The sequence below is a fragment of the Giraffa tippelskirchi genome, chromosome 1, assembly GCF_054371585.1.
Source record: "Giraffa tippelskirchi isolate mGirTip1 chromosome 1, T2T-mGirTip1v1.2.pri, whole genome shotgun sequence".
Taxonomy (NCBI): Eukaryota; Metazoa; Chordata; class Mammalia; order Artiodactyla; family Giraffidae; genus Giraffa; species Giraffa tippelskirchi.
The window spans coordinates 29,000,638-29,012,695 of NC_137275.1; the positions used below are offsets into that span (position 1 = coordinate 29,000,638).

At 40.4% G+C, this 12,058-nt stretch overlaps 1 protein-coding gene across 4 annotated transcripts in view; it reads right to left on the reverse strand.

Moving 5' to 3' along the window:
• The window catches only part of SLC4A4 (solute carrier family 4 member 4), a 367,906-nt gene that overhangs the window by 88,414 nt on the left and 267,434 nt on the right, over window positions 1-12,058 (reverse strand). For all 4 annotated transcript variants that reach the window (XM_081587203.1, XM_081587212.1, XM_081587193.1 and 1 more), the window contains 3 exons: window positions 10,564-10,718; window positions 9,527-9,640; window positions 7,258-7,432 (listed from right to left, as the gene is read on the reverse strand). In XM_081587203.1, the coding sequence (XP_081443329.1) occupies window positions 7,258-7,432; window positions 9,527-9,640; window positions 10,564-10,718 (444 nt within the window). The remainder of the gene's footprint in view (window positions 1-7,257; window positions 7,433-9,526; window positions 9,641-10,563; window positions 10,719-12,058) is intronic.

Genomic DNA, 12,058 nt, shown 5'->3' on the forward strand with positions numbered 1-12,058 from the left:
AGTTGGAGATGCCAAATTTATATTTATAAATGTTCCTTATTATGAAACAAGTTCCCTTAAAATGTGCTGTTAGGCTCCATAAATATCACAAAATTCAACAAATTCTAAAATCCTAAAAATCTTACTGTATTCTTTTACTAAAAGGTTTGTGAAAATAGGATTACATTTATTCCTGAAAAAAATTTAAATGACTTTCTTCACTCAGTCTTTACTCTAGACTGTGCTCAGTCATTCACAACCAACAACAGTTGATTTAAATTAAAGCACTTCTCTGTGTTCCATAAAGCTAAGAAGGACAGCTTTTAAATAACAAAGACTTGCCACAAAGTATCAAAACAGTGTTCCTCATATCAGTATCTTACCCATAGACTAACCTATCCATAAATATTTGTTAAATTGACACTTACCAATTTAATTAATAGAACAGTATACCCACTTGGCAACCAAGAATATAAATCTAATGCAATGAGTTCACATGCATGGTCATAAGAGACTTTAGTTGTGGAAAGGACATGTTTTTAGAATAGTGAAGATAAAAGCACTTATTTTTACTTAACAGTATGGCAGGGCTCAGTGGTAAAGAATCCACCTGCCAATGCAGGAGATACAAATTCAATCCCTGGGGTCAGGAAGATCCCCTGGAGGAGGAAACTGCAAGGCACTTCAGTATTCGGGATTTCCTGGTGGCTCAGATGGTAAAGCGTTTGCCTGAAATGTGGGAGACCCGGATTCGATCCCTGGGTTGGGAAGATCCTCTGGAGAAGGAAATGGCAACCCACTCCAGTACTCTTGCCTGGAGAATCCCATGGATGGAGGAGCCTGGTGAGCTACAGTCCATGGGGTCACAAAGAGTCGGACACGACTGAGCGACTTCACTTTCACTTTTAGTATTCTTGCCTGGAAAATCCTATGGACAGAGGAGCCTGGCAGGCTACAGTTCATAGGGTTGCAAAGAGTTGGACATGACTGAGCATGCATGCATCCTCATGGCAAGGGGAGGGCTTCCCTGGTGGCTCAGATGGTAAAGAATTTGCCTGCAATGCAGAATACACAGGTTAGATCCCTGGGCTGGGAAGATTCCCTAGAGAAGGGAATGGCTACACACTCCAGTATTCTTGCTTAGAGAATTCCATGGACAGAGGATCCTGATGGGCTACAGTCCATGGGGTCACAAAGTGTCAGACATGACGGAAGGACTAACACATTTTCACTTCATGGCAAGGGCAAGGGAAACAGAGCATTATTACAGTGGAGCTTACTGAAAAGGGCAATGAGAGCACTGCATATTCTTGGGCCTCAGAAAGCCAATGCCCTAGTACTTTGTTGCTTAAGAACAGGAAACAAGCCAGGGCTAGATCCCAGAAGAATGTAAGGTCAACTCTTGGCAAAGCAGTTCAGTTACTCCTAGAAGCCCAGGCAAAACTTTAATTGCCTACACTTAAGGAATCCATGCACACCCACTCTGGAAGCCTCAGAGTCCTCTCAGAGAAGCATGATGGCTCAAATGTATGTGGCAAGTTGGAGAATTCATACACCTGTCTAATGCTGCCATTATAATCTGATTATATCTGGAGAGAGTTCCAGAAAAACATCTACTTCTGCTTTACTGACTACACCAAAGCCTTTGACTAAGTGAAAGTGAAAGCAAAAGTCACCCAGTTGTGTCTGACTCTTTGCAACCCCATAGACTATACAGTCCATGGAATTCTCTAGGCCAGAATACTGGAGTGGGTAGCCTTTCCCTTCTCCAGGGCATCTTCCCAACTCAGGGGTCAAACCCAGGTCTCCCACATTACAGGAGGATTCTCTACCAGCTGAGCCACAAGGAATCACAACAAACTGTGGAAAATTCTTAAAGAGATGGGAATATGAGACCACCTGACCTGCCTCCTGAGAAATCTGTATGCAGATCAAGAAGCAGCAGTTAGAACTGGACATGGAACAACAGACTGGTTCCAAGTTGAGAAAGGAGTATGTCAAAACTGTATATTGTCACCCTGCTTATTTAATTTATATGCAGAGTACATCATGCGAAATGCCAGGCTGGATGAAGCACAAGCTAGAATCAAGATTGCCAGGAGAAATATCAATAACCTCAGATATGCAGATGACATAACCCGCAGAAAGTGAAGAAGAACTAAAGAGCCTCTTGATGAAAGTGAAAGAGGAGAGTGAAAAAGTTGGCTTAAAGCTCAACATTCAGAAAACTAAGGTCATCATGGCATCTGGTCCCATCACTTCACGGGAAACAGATGGGGAAATCATGGGGAAACAGTGGCTGACTTTATTTTCCTGGGCTCCAAAATCACTGTAGATGGTGACTGCAGCCATGAAATTAAAAGATGCTTACTCCTTGGAAGAAAAGCTATGACCAACCTAGACAGCATATTAAAAAGCAGAGACATTACTTTGCCAGCAAAAGTCCATCTAGTCAAAGCTATGGTTTTCCCAGTTGTCATGTATGGATGTGAGAGCTAGATTATAAAGAAAGCTGAGCGCCGAAGAATTGATGCTTTTGAACTGTGGTGTTGGAGAAGACTCTTGAGAGTCCCTTGGACTGCAAGGAGATCCAACCAGTCCATCCTAAAGGAGATCAGTCCTGGGTGTTCATTGGAAGGACTGATGTTGAAGCTGAATGGCCACCTGATGTGAAGAATTGATTCATTGGAAAAGACCCTGATGCTAGGAAAGATTGAAGGTGGGAGAAGAGGCCGACAGAGGATGAGACAGTTGGATGGCATCACCAACTCAATGGACATGAGTTTGAGTAAACTCCGGGAGCTGAGGATGGACAGGAAAGCCTGGAGTGCTGCAGTCCATGAGGTCACAAAGAGCTGGATACGACTAAGTGACTGAACTGAACTGAACTGACTGGAGCCTCTGGAGCCTCAACTGATTTATTTTGAACACAGTTCCACGGGAAATGATCCATATGCTTCCCAAGATTTGCTTCAAAATATGTATATACACAAACACACACACATAATATGATATATATATCATTACATATATATGTGTGATTATTTAATTTATATAACTGAGAATGTATGTGAACACTAATTACATATACATACATACATATATATATATATGTATATATATATATTTCTGCTCTGAAATGAATGCTTAAATGTAAATTCCTGTCATTGAGTAGGCAAGACCTCCTGAAGAGAAGTTGGCAGAAGAGTTTGCTTAAATGACACCAGTGTGGGTGACTCACTCATGTTTCCACAACATGCTTCTGCACAGCATCCATGTCTATTTGCAGCCTCACAATAAAGGTCCTACGTGAATGTCTGTCAGCTGCCCGCCTCTAAAAGCAAGGACACTGTACTCAGTTGACTCATTTGAGCTGCCTGTGCTTTTGCGAATAACCCACTGCCACATTTATGAAGGCATGTGATACAACTGAAGATTATTTCAGGCTGTGCCAATGCTTTTCTGCTCAGTCCTGATCTAATGTTTAGAAAGTCAAATGAAGAAAGAAGATTTCACCCCTTTAAATAAGTCCACTACAGACCACTACTGGTATCTCTAGGGGGCATAAAAAAGATCGCTTTATCAACTCTAGATTGTAAATACCATCAGAATAGGGATTCTTACCTACTTTGGTCATATTATCTGTATCCCCAGCACTTAAAACAATGCCTGGTACACAGCAGACACCCAATAAATATTCACAAAGGAATGTATCGACATCTGCCTTAGACTGGTAAAATAACCTGGGCCTTGACACCAAATCCACAAAGTATTTTCTTTTCCTGATGCCAAGTCAAGAAGGCATTTACTGCCAGAGCATCAAAACCTCTGTATGTTATAAGATGGCCAACAGGCACATAAAGAGATGTTCAACATCACTAATTATTAAAGAAATGCAAACCAAAACTACAATGAGAGTTTCACCTCACACTGGTGAGAATGGCTGTCATTTAAAAAGTCTACAAATAACAAATACTGGAAAGGGTATGGAGAAAAAGGAACCCTCTTACACTGTTAGTGGGAATGTAAACTGGTGCAGCACTATGGAAAATAGTAGGCAGTTTCCTCAAAAAATTAAGACAGAGTTGACATATGATCTAGCAATCCCACTCCTGGGCATATATTTAGGGGAAAAAAAACTGTAATTCAAAAAGATGCATGCACCCCAATGTTCATAGCACAAGAAAACACCTCTATACATTAAAGCACATACCCTTTCAGTTTTGAGACACTCTTCAACATATTAAATTCACCTTATTCCCTGGTCTTCAAAATAGATAAAACCAATAGATACACACATTTAAGTCATCTACCACTGCAAGAAAACCTAATTAGATGACTATAAGCAAAATTTTTCCATATTTAAATTCTAGGATATGTAAAATTGCTATGTAACTATTGAGCTGGATATGCGTGTGCACGCCCTAGTCAAATTATATTTACACATATTATTTTACATCAAAAAAACCACTGAATCTATGAACTCATTTACTAACAGCATCATTCCACCCAAAAGAAATTGATAAGCGAGTATTCTGTTCAAGAAATATCTATTAACGATCATTAATTTTTTAATCCCTGTTTTTCAATGTTTCTGCCACCCACTGAAAGTACCAAATTGTAGTATTTCATCAACATATTTCTTAAAACAAAAAAGTCTTCAGAAATGACATGAAGACTAAATATATGTATATATGAGAGTTAAATATATCCAACACTATTTTCATTCAGAGAAAGTTTTAAAAAAACGAATTCAGTTTCAGTGAAACTATCAATGGAGGTTACATAATTTATTGATACAATGGTCCATTATGTCTGACAATTTATCCTCTTAGGTTTCAATTAGATACTTGCTTAAGTCAATTTCCAGAAGTAACATCCAGCAAATGGTCATTTTAATGGACACCCTGACACACTGAAAGCATTTATATTTCTCCTAAAATCTTTAGACTCCAGAAAACAGCTTACTCTACCAGCAAGGCCTTTCCCATAACACTTGTCACAGAGGAAAAACCCACAGTAACTATATGTTACACAACTGAATCTTTACAGAACTCGCTCATATGCAAAATAATGCATCAGGAGGGATCAACAATAGACTTGAACAGATTTCTCTCTCTCTTGTGTGAGATGCATTTTAGTTTTAAAGCTAAGTCTCACGAAGTTGAAAAGAGTTCAATTCAGCTTAAAAAGGCAAAAGGCTAACACATAAGAAGTGTCATAACGTCTCCATCTCAATAAGAACATTAAAAAAAAAAAACACACGTTGAAAAATTATCTTCACCAGAAAGTCTCTCTATATTGTGCAAGACAGAAGGAGGTTTTGCTCTTGCTGCCCTCTCACAATCACAGCTTTCTGTGATTTTTCTTAACATGTTGTTCAGTCGCTCAGTTGTGTCCAACTCTTCGCTACCCCATGGGCTGCAGCATGCCAGGCTTCCCTGTCCTTCACTTAACATGAGGCTGCCTGTATTATCTTCTTCGTGCTGGCCTCAGGGTGGTTCCCCAGTGCTTTTTCCCCTCACTTTGTTGTTTTGAATGATGTATTTTAATTATCATTAGACTTTCATTTAGATGAAGAATAGCCACGCAATTTGAATGCAGAACAGATTTTGTAAAAATACCATTACTGAATTACTGTTACAATTAATTTACTCATTTTTGTCTATGAATGAGGAAAAAAGGGGAAGACACTCCTTCGTATACTTCATGTCTGTGTCTACAATGCTTGGCTTCTATTCCCCATACTTGGGAATACACAGCTAAGTGCTTTCTGGCCAGCAGAATGTAATTTTTAAAATGTTAATCATTGGCCAATAATTCAGAAGCCAATATTTCAGAATCACCAGAGTTCACTTAAGAATTTGAATTTCCAATCTCTCTTTGAAAATCAGAAAATGAATAATGAGTGCATATTCACATGGCAACAAGGAAAGCCAAGTGGCAACTGCCCCCTTTCAAAGGAGCAGGAGGTCACGGGAGGCATCACAGTGCCCAGCTGTGAGAAAACCCAAGCCAGCCTTGGAACAGTCACAAGGGGAGCCCCCAGCCCCAGCAGCAGTCACGTGAGGAAAGAAGCCCTCAGGCAACTCCAAACTCAGCTGCCAAAACACTGCAAGTCTACAAAGACCAAAGGGAACCAGCCACCCGAGACCATCAACCACCAGAACCATAAGAGAGAAGGAAAAAATGGTTGTTTGAAGCCTCAGATTTGGGGATAACATGCTATGCAGTAATAGATACAGACTAAAAGATGAAAGTGCTCTTAACAAGTGAAATATAATTGTTTAAAATAATGTCTCCCTTTTAGCTTGGGTCAGCACAGATGTCACAGAGCGTCTCCATCTTAATTTTGCGTTTAAGCAGAAATCTAAAACATGAAATGTGCCTGGGGAGAAAACAGAAGTAGAAGAAAAGCAATCCTTTGGAAGCAGTTATATTATTTTAAATAAGCTGGTTGGCAGCACTTATTAATGTCACATAGGTTAAACAGTAATAAGTAGTAACATAGAAGAACAGTGTTTGGAAAGGGCTTGAATCTGGTTCTTTTCAGCTTCACTCACTACTCTATACTCAGCAACTAGCACAACGCCTATTTTTTCCATAATGATTGGATCAACTAAAAGACGTTTTGTACGTATCTTTCTGATTATGGGAATTAAAAATATCTTTTCTATCACTAAAACTTCAGCTATTATGGCTACAAAAGAAGGGCAAATGCCACCTGCAAAGCAACCAACAAAATAAGCTAGAATCTTAATGGCTTAATGAGAGGCAGATCCAGGAATAGGAAAACCAACTCGTAGCTTTTATCCTTAAAGCTGAGTTCTTCTCATAAAGATACAAATTCAGTCTTGAGCAAAACACCCATGTCTGCTCACATGTAAAAGGAAGCTAACCAGTCATTCCCCCAAAACTTGATATATCAAGTTTAACAGTATGGTCCATAACATTCAAGGTAATAGAAGAACGAAACCTTATACCCGGCACGAAATCAAAGCAGCTGATCTGCTTTTGCCCAAACAGAGCTATATATCCTCATTTCCTTCCCTTCTTTTCCCCACTTGTGACTCAAGCCAGATTTCATCGAGCTATTTTTGTAACTACTAAAATGCTAGAAATACAGCAGCAGACCAGAAGCAAAGTAAAATGTAGCATCCAGCAAAAGAAAGAAAATCACGCTGAGTAACTGAAAGGCCATCTGCTTCTAGCTGAGCTGCAGGGGTGAGGAAGGCAATCTGGCTGTACTATTTGTGTCTTCCCCCAAACCAAACCCACCTGCATGTTGTCAGTGGCATCCCCAAGCAGTCCTCCAAAAGTGATAGCATTAGTTACAGTTGCCAGATAAATGAAGAGAATTGCTGAAAGAGCCTGAATATTTAAAGCATCATAAAAATCACTGGCAAAAAATGGTGCTTTCCTCTTTATGTCCTTAATTAGTCCACCACAGAACCTGGGTAGGGAAAAAGCAAACGTGACAATGTAAAATAAAGTATCATACAAGAACCGAGAGATAACTTCTTTAATCACAGAGAGGGTGTATTTAAAGTGTTTGAATCAGCAAGATACTATTTCAGCCCTTAAGATAAAATCAGAAAACTGTAAAGGAATACATTTTCTTCTCTCTTCTTTTTGATCACCAAATTAGGCAGTCACATTCCCTAGACTGTTGGTCTTTAGATGAGAATGAATTGTGTAGATAAATTTGGTGTCAGTGTCTGAAGGAAAACATTCCAACATGTGAGCCGATCATACAAGGCCCTTTCTAATCTTGAACTTCCATCCCAGCCTCATTCACTCATTCATTCATTCCACGAACGTGTATTGGTCATTTGGGATATGCCCAGCACTATTCTGGGTACTGGAAATACAGCAGTGAATAACACAGGAAAAAATACCCACCCTCATGGAGTTATTTTCTGAGTGAGGCGAATGAAATAAGTAAAATGCATGGGGCTAAAAATCAAAGAAAAAATTAAGTGGGGATCTGGGTTAAATGCTAGAGTTGCTATGGCTGAAATATCAGAGTGGCCAGAATAGGACTCCTAACTGGTGACTTTGGGGTAAGGATCGGAAGGAATGAAGGGAGGAAGCCATGCAAGTGTGTCGTGGAGGAGCGCAGCAAGCTGAGCCTCCTCATATCCACAGGCAGGTCGGCTGTCTGTCATGTGTCAGCTTACTCCCTCAACCAAACCTCACTCAGCTTTCCCCACGTTTTGCTTCTCCCTTTGATGCCCTCCCTCAGAGCTCTACAACCCTTGGAAGTCTTGATCCTCCACTCATGGTTAGACTTGCATTAGGGGCTCTCACACTTTCTCAGGATTGTGTGTCTGTCTGTCTGTCAGCTGCATTCAATGCCCTGCTTCAGTTTTCTTGGTATGTACAGACATATTGCAGACATGCAATGCACTTAGGCAAGTTAAAATATCAAAGATTACAGTCTGATTAAATAAAGAAGTTAAATCCCAGAAATTGTATCTATAGAAAAGGAAAAGGATATTTCTAATGGGAATAGTTTGTAAAAAACTATTCGGGGAAAAAATGGGGAAGAGAGAAGGTTCTGTTCTCTAGTCTTTAAGAAGGAAGAAGAGAGAAATAACATACTCTTCATTTGGGAAACAAACTCAAGTGGGTCATTGGAGGAAGAAAAGAATGTCATTTCATTCAGATTCAATTGTCTGTTAAAATGACATACCTTTGTGTTTTCAAAAATCTAAAGTGTTTTTTAAAAGCCATATCTTTATAAACAAGTATCCTACTTAAAACTGTAGTTAACGCAGATTGAAATGGAGAACCTAATTATGAAGGCATAATTCTAATAAAAAGAGATTTAGCCAAAGCTGCCTGAGAAACCTGAATTCCCCATTGCAGGCCGAGGAGACGGTGGCCTGGCAGTCACTCATTTCTGTAACATGTGACTCTGTACGTGTTCTGTAACCCTGTACTCTGTTCTGTAAAATGGGTACACTTCTGAGTAAATGTATCAGGAAGAGATGGAATCAAGAAAGTCAAGGGGGGGAGACCAGCCTTTCTGCCACACCCACCCCCATCTCTCTCTCTAACAGCTCTCACTCATGCCACTGCTGTCACACTAGCCTCTGTGCCAACCCAGCACCCACTAGGCACCCTGCTGTTCTCCATCCCCACCCTAGGATCTGCCTCCCCACTTCTTCAGGACCTTCCTCAAATGCTGCAATTCCCTTTATGGCCTTCCCTTACAGACTACGCTCTGTAAAATGGTACTACCTACTACGTTTCGCCTGTTGCAAAACTCCCTACTTCTGCTTTCCTTTGCCCCATACGATCAGATTCACATTTCGTTATCTGCTGTTTGTCTCCCACCACTACAAAGTAAGACCCCTAAGGACAGAGGTTTTCCATTCATTCACTGCTGAATCCCAAGCACCTGTGACTAATAGATACACCATAAACCTGTGTTGGCTGACCGAACACGCAAACCAGTGAACAAAGCACTGATAGAAAGATTAAGGGGAATTCAGACCAGAAGGGAACCTCATCATGAACGACAGAAGAATCCCTCAGTTACCTTCCAGTGCGCTGCAATTCCTCACAATCTGCATGTCCTCCTCCTCCATGGCCTCCATCGTGGGGCGTGTCCCCATTCATCTGAACATTCTCTCCACCTGAGTACATATTCTTTCTAATCAAGACAACAGAGCCCAAGAGATTAGTTTTATTTTATTCTCCTGCCTCTTAGCCACATTGTGCACTAACTAATGAAGAGATGGACCAAAAACCCTTGTGGAGAGAGATCACTATTTCCTGCCACCATCCTATGTGTGCTTAATCGCTCAGTGGTGTCTGACTTGTTGCGACCCCATGCACTGTAGGTTCCTCTGCCCATGGGGATTCTCTAGGCAAGGATACTGGCATGGGTTGCCATGCCCTCCTCCAGGGGATCTTCCCAACTGAGGGATCAAACTCAGGTCTCGCACATTTCAGGCAGATTCTTTACTGTCTGAGCCACTAGGGAATCCCGTGAATACTGGAGTGGGTAGACTATCCCTTCTCCAGGGGATCTTGACCCAGGAATTGAACTGGGGTCTCCTGCATTCCAGGTGGATTCTTTAGCAGGGAAGTAGACAACTTTAAAGTGTTCTAGTTAGAGCCAAGAAAAATGAGTAGATGCATAAAAAGTTGAATAAACTGTATGTTGTATGAAAGGGAAAGTGTTTCATCTGGAAAATCACAGATTTCTAGAAAATGCCTTCCCCTCAATTATTTCACCCAATTTCTTAACCTCTTAAATCTATAGGGAGTTACCTTGAATAAACTGATCTTTTCACCTATAAGGGGGTCCCAGAAACATCCCAAAAGAATCACTACAGTATATTCCAATATCATAATCTGAGAGCTCTAATTTGTAATCACTGAAGAATATCACCACATGTTCATTTTCCAGTGTCAACCAAATGTTAAAGGCACATGTGTGATTCATTTGAGATAATACCTCAAGTTGAATGGAAATCTGTCAATATTAAGGCAGTAGGCAGAACCTCTTTCCTCTTCCAAACACAATCTCCTTCTCAAAGATTAAAACTCCCAATGGCCTGATCATCTTACCTTTTGTCAGACGATGGAAGACTCTTAGGAGGTTCTATCCTGATTGCTGGATCCCATTCCCCAGGTGGAAGGACAATGACTTCATCTAGGAACTCATCTATGCCAGCAATTAGGTCCTGCCTATCTTTTGCTTTATAAGCAATGTCATGGAACACCTAAAGAATAAGAAGAGATGTGCTGATCCAACAAGAGAACTCTCCACATGCCTCAGATGTTGCGGCTCAAGAATGCAATCCATAATCCACTTTAACATTACTATGACCATGGCCTCATATTTCTTACTGTTCAGCTTAATCCAAAATATTTCAGTATCCAGATTATGAACCCAAAGAATATAGGTAAAGGCATGAGAAAACAGCTGTGCTTCTTTTATATGATTTTTTCCTAACAATACCATAAAATACCATTGCCTTTCATCTCCCACTGGTATGTACTATTACTGATATGGTTGCTATGGAAGCCAGATGAAAATAGTTTAGAGAAATACACAGACAATCATTCCCTGAAATAAAAACTACTGGGCTAAACCACTGCTTCTAATTCAAGAAGGAAAAATTCAAACTGAGTGTTATGACTGGTTAAAACTCAAACTCTGCAGCTCTGAAACACACAAACAATCTGAGTTAAAGCAAAGGGGTTTTAAGTAGGTGATCATCTGTCTGTCTTTTAGGAAGCCAATAACCAAACCATCCAAGGTAGCAAATATGCTACCATGTGCTTTATGCAAATGTGCTTTATGCAAATATCCAAAGCAGGAGCTTCCAGATGTATATCATCCTCTTTGTCAATCATTCCATTCTTCTAACCTGCCTGATAATCGGAAAGTCCTTTATACATAACCCAAGGCTTTCACACCTCGTAAGTCAAATTCTTTAGTCTCCAGGAAAGAAGATGGCCCCTGTTTGATACCTTTGGCTGTTCTTAAAGATTGCTACTAAGTCCTTTCTCCTCAGTAGAATTTGTAAAAGCTATCAAACAAACAACACACAATGGTGTGGGGGTTTGGGGGTTTAGGGGAGGTCATTCAAAGTGTAAGCATAACATCTGCAGTGGACACAACTGGCTACAGCCTTATTTTCTCTTGCTACTTCCCACTATGGAGGCTGGAAAGTCAGTCACTTTCTTAGCCTAGCCTGCAGGTTAGGATGGGCAGTTCTGACTCATAGGATTAGAAAAAAAGAAAAAAGAATGTGTGTGGGGAGCATTAAAATACCAGTTCAAAAAGAAAGACACAGCTAATACACCCAGCCTCCTCCTTCCTGCTTTGCTATGATGGCGTGACTGGAGTTGACAGCAGTAGCCATCTTAAGACCACAAAGCAAGAGCCTTGGCACTAGATTTACCATTAAGCAGTTAAGTTAAACCAACTCCAGCAACTACTTACCTCCAAATTTCCTAATATGTGTACAAAATAAACCCTAAATTGTTTAAGCCACAGTAAGTCAGATTTTCTGTCATTTGCAGCCTAAAGCATTTCTTTTTCTCCTTTTTCATT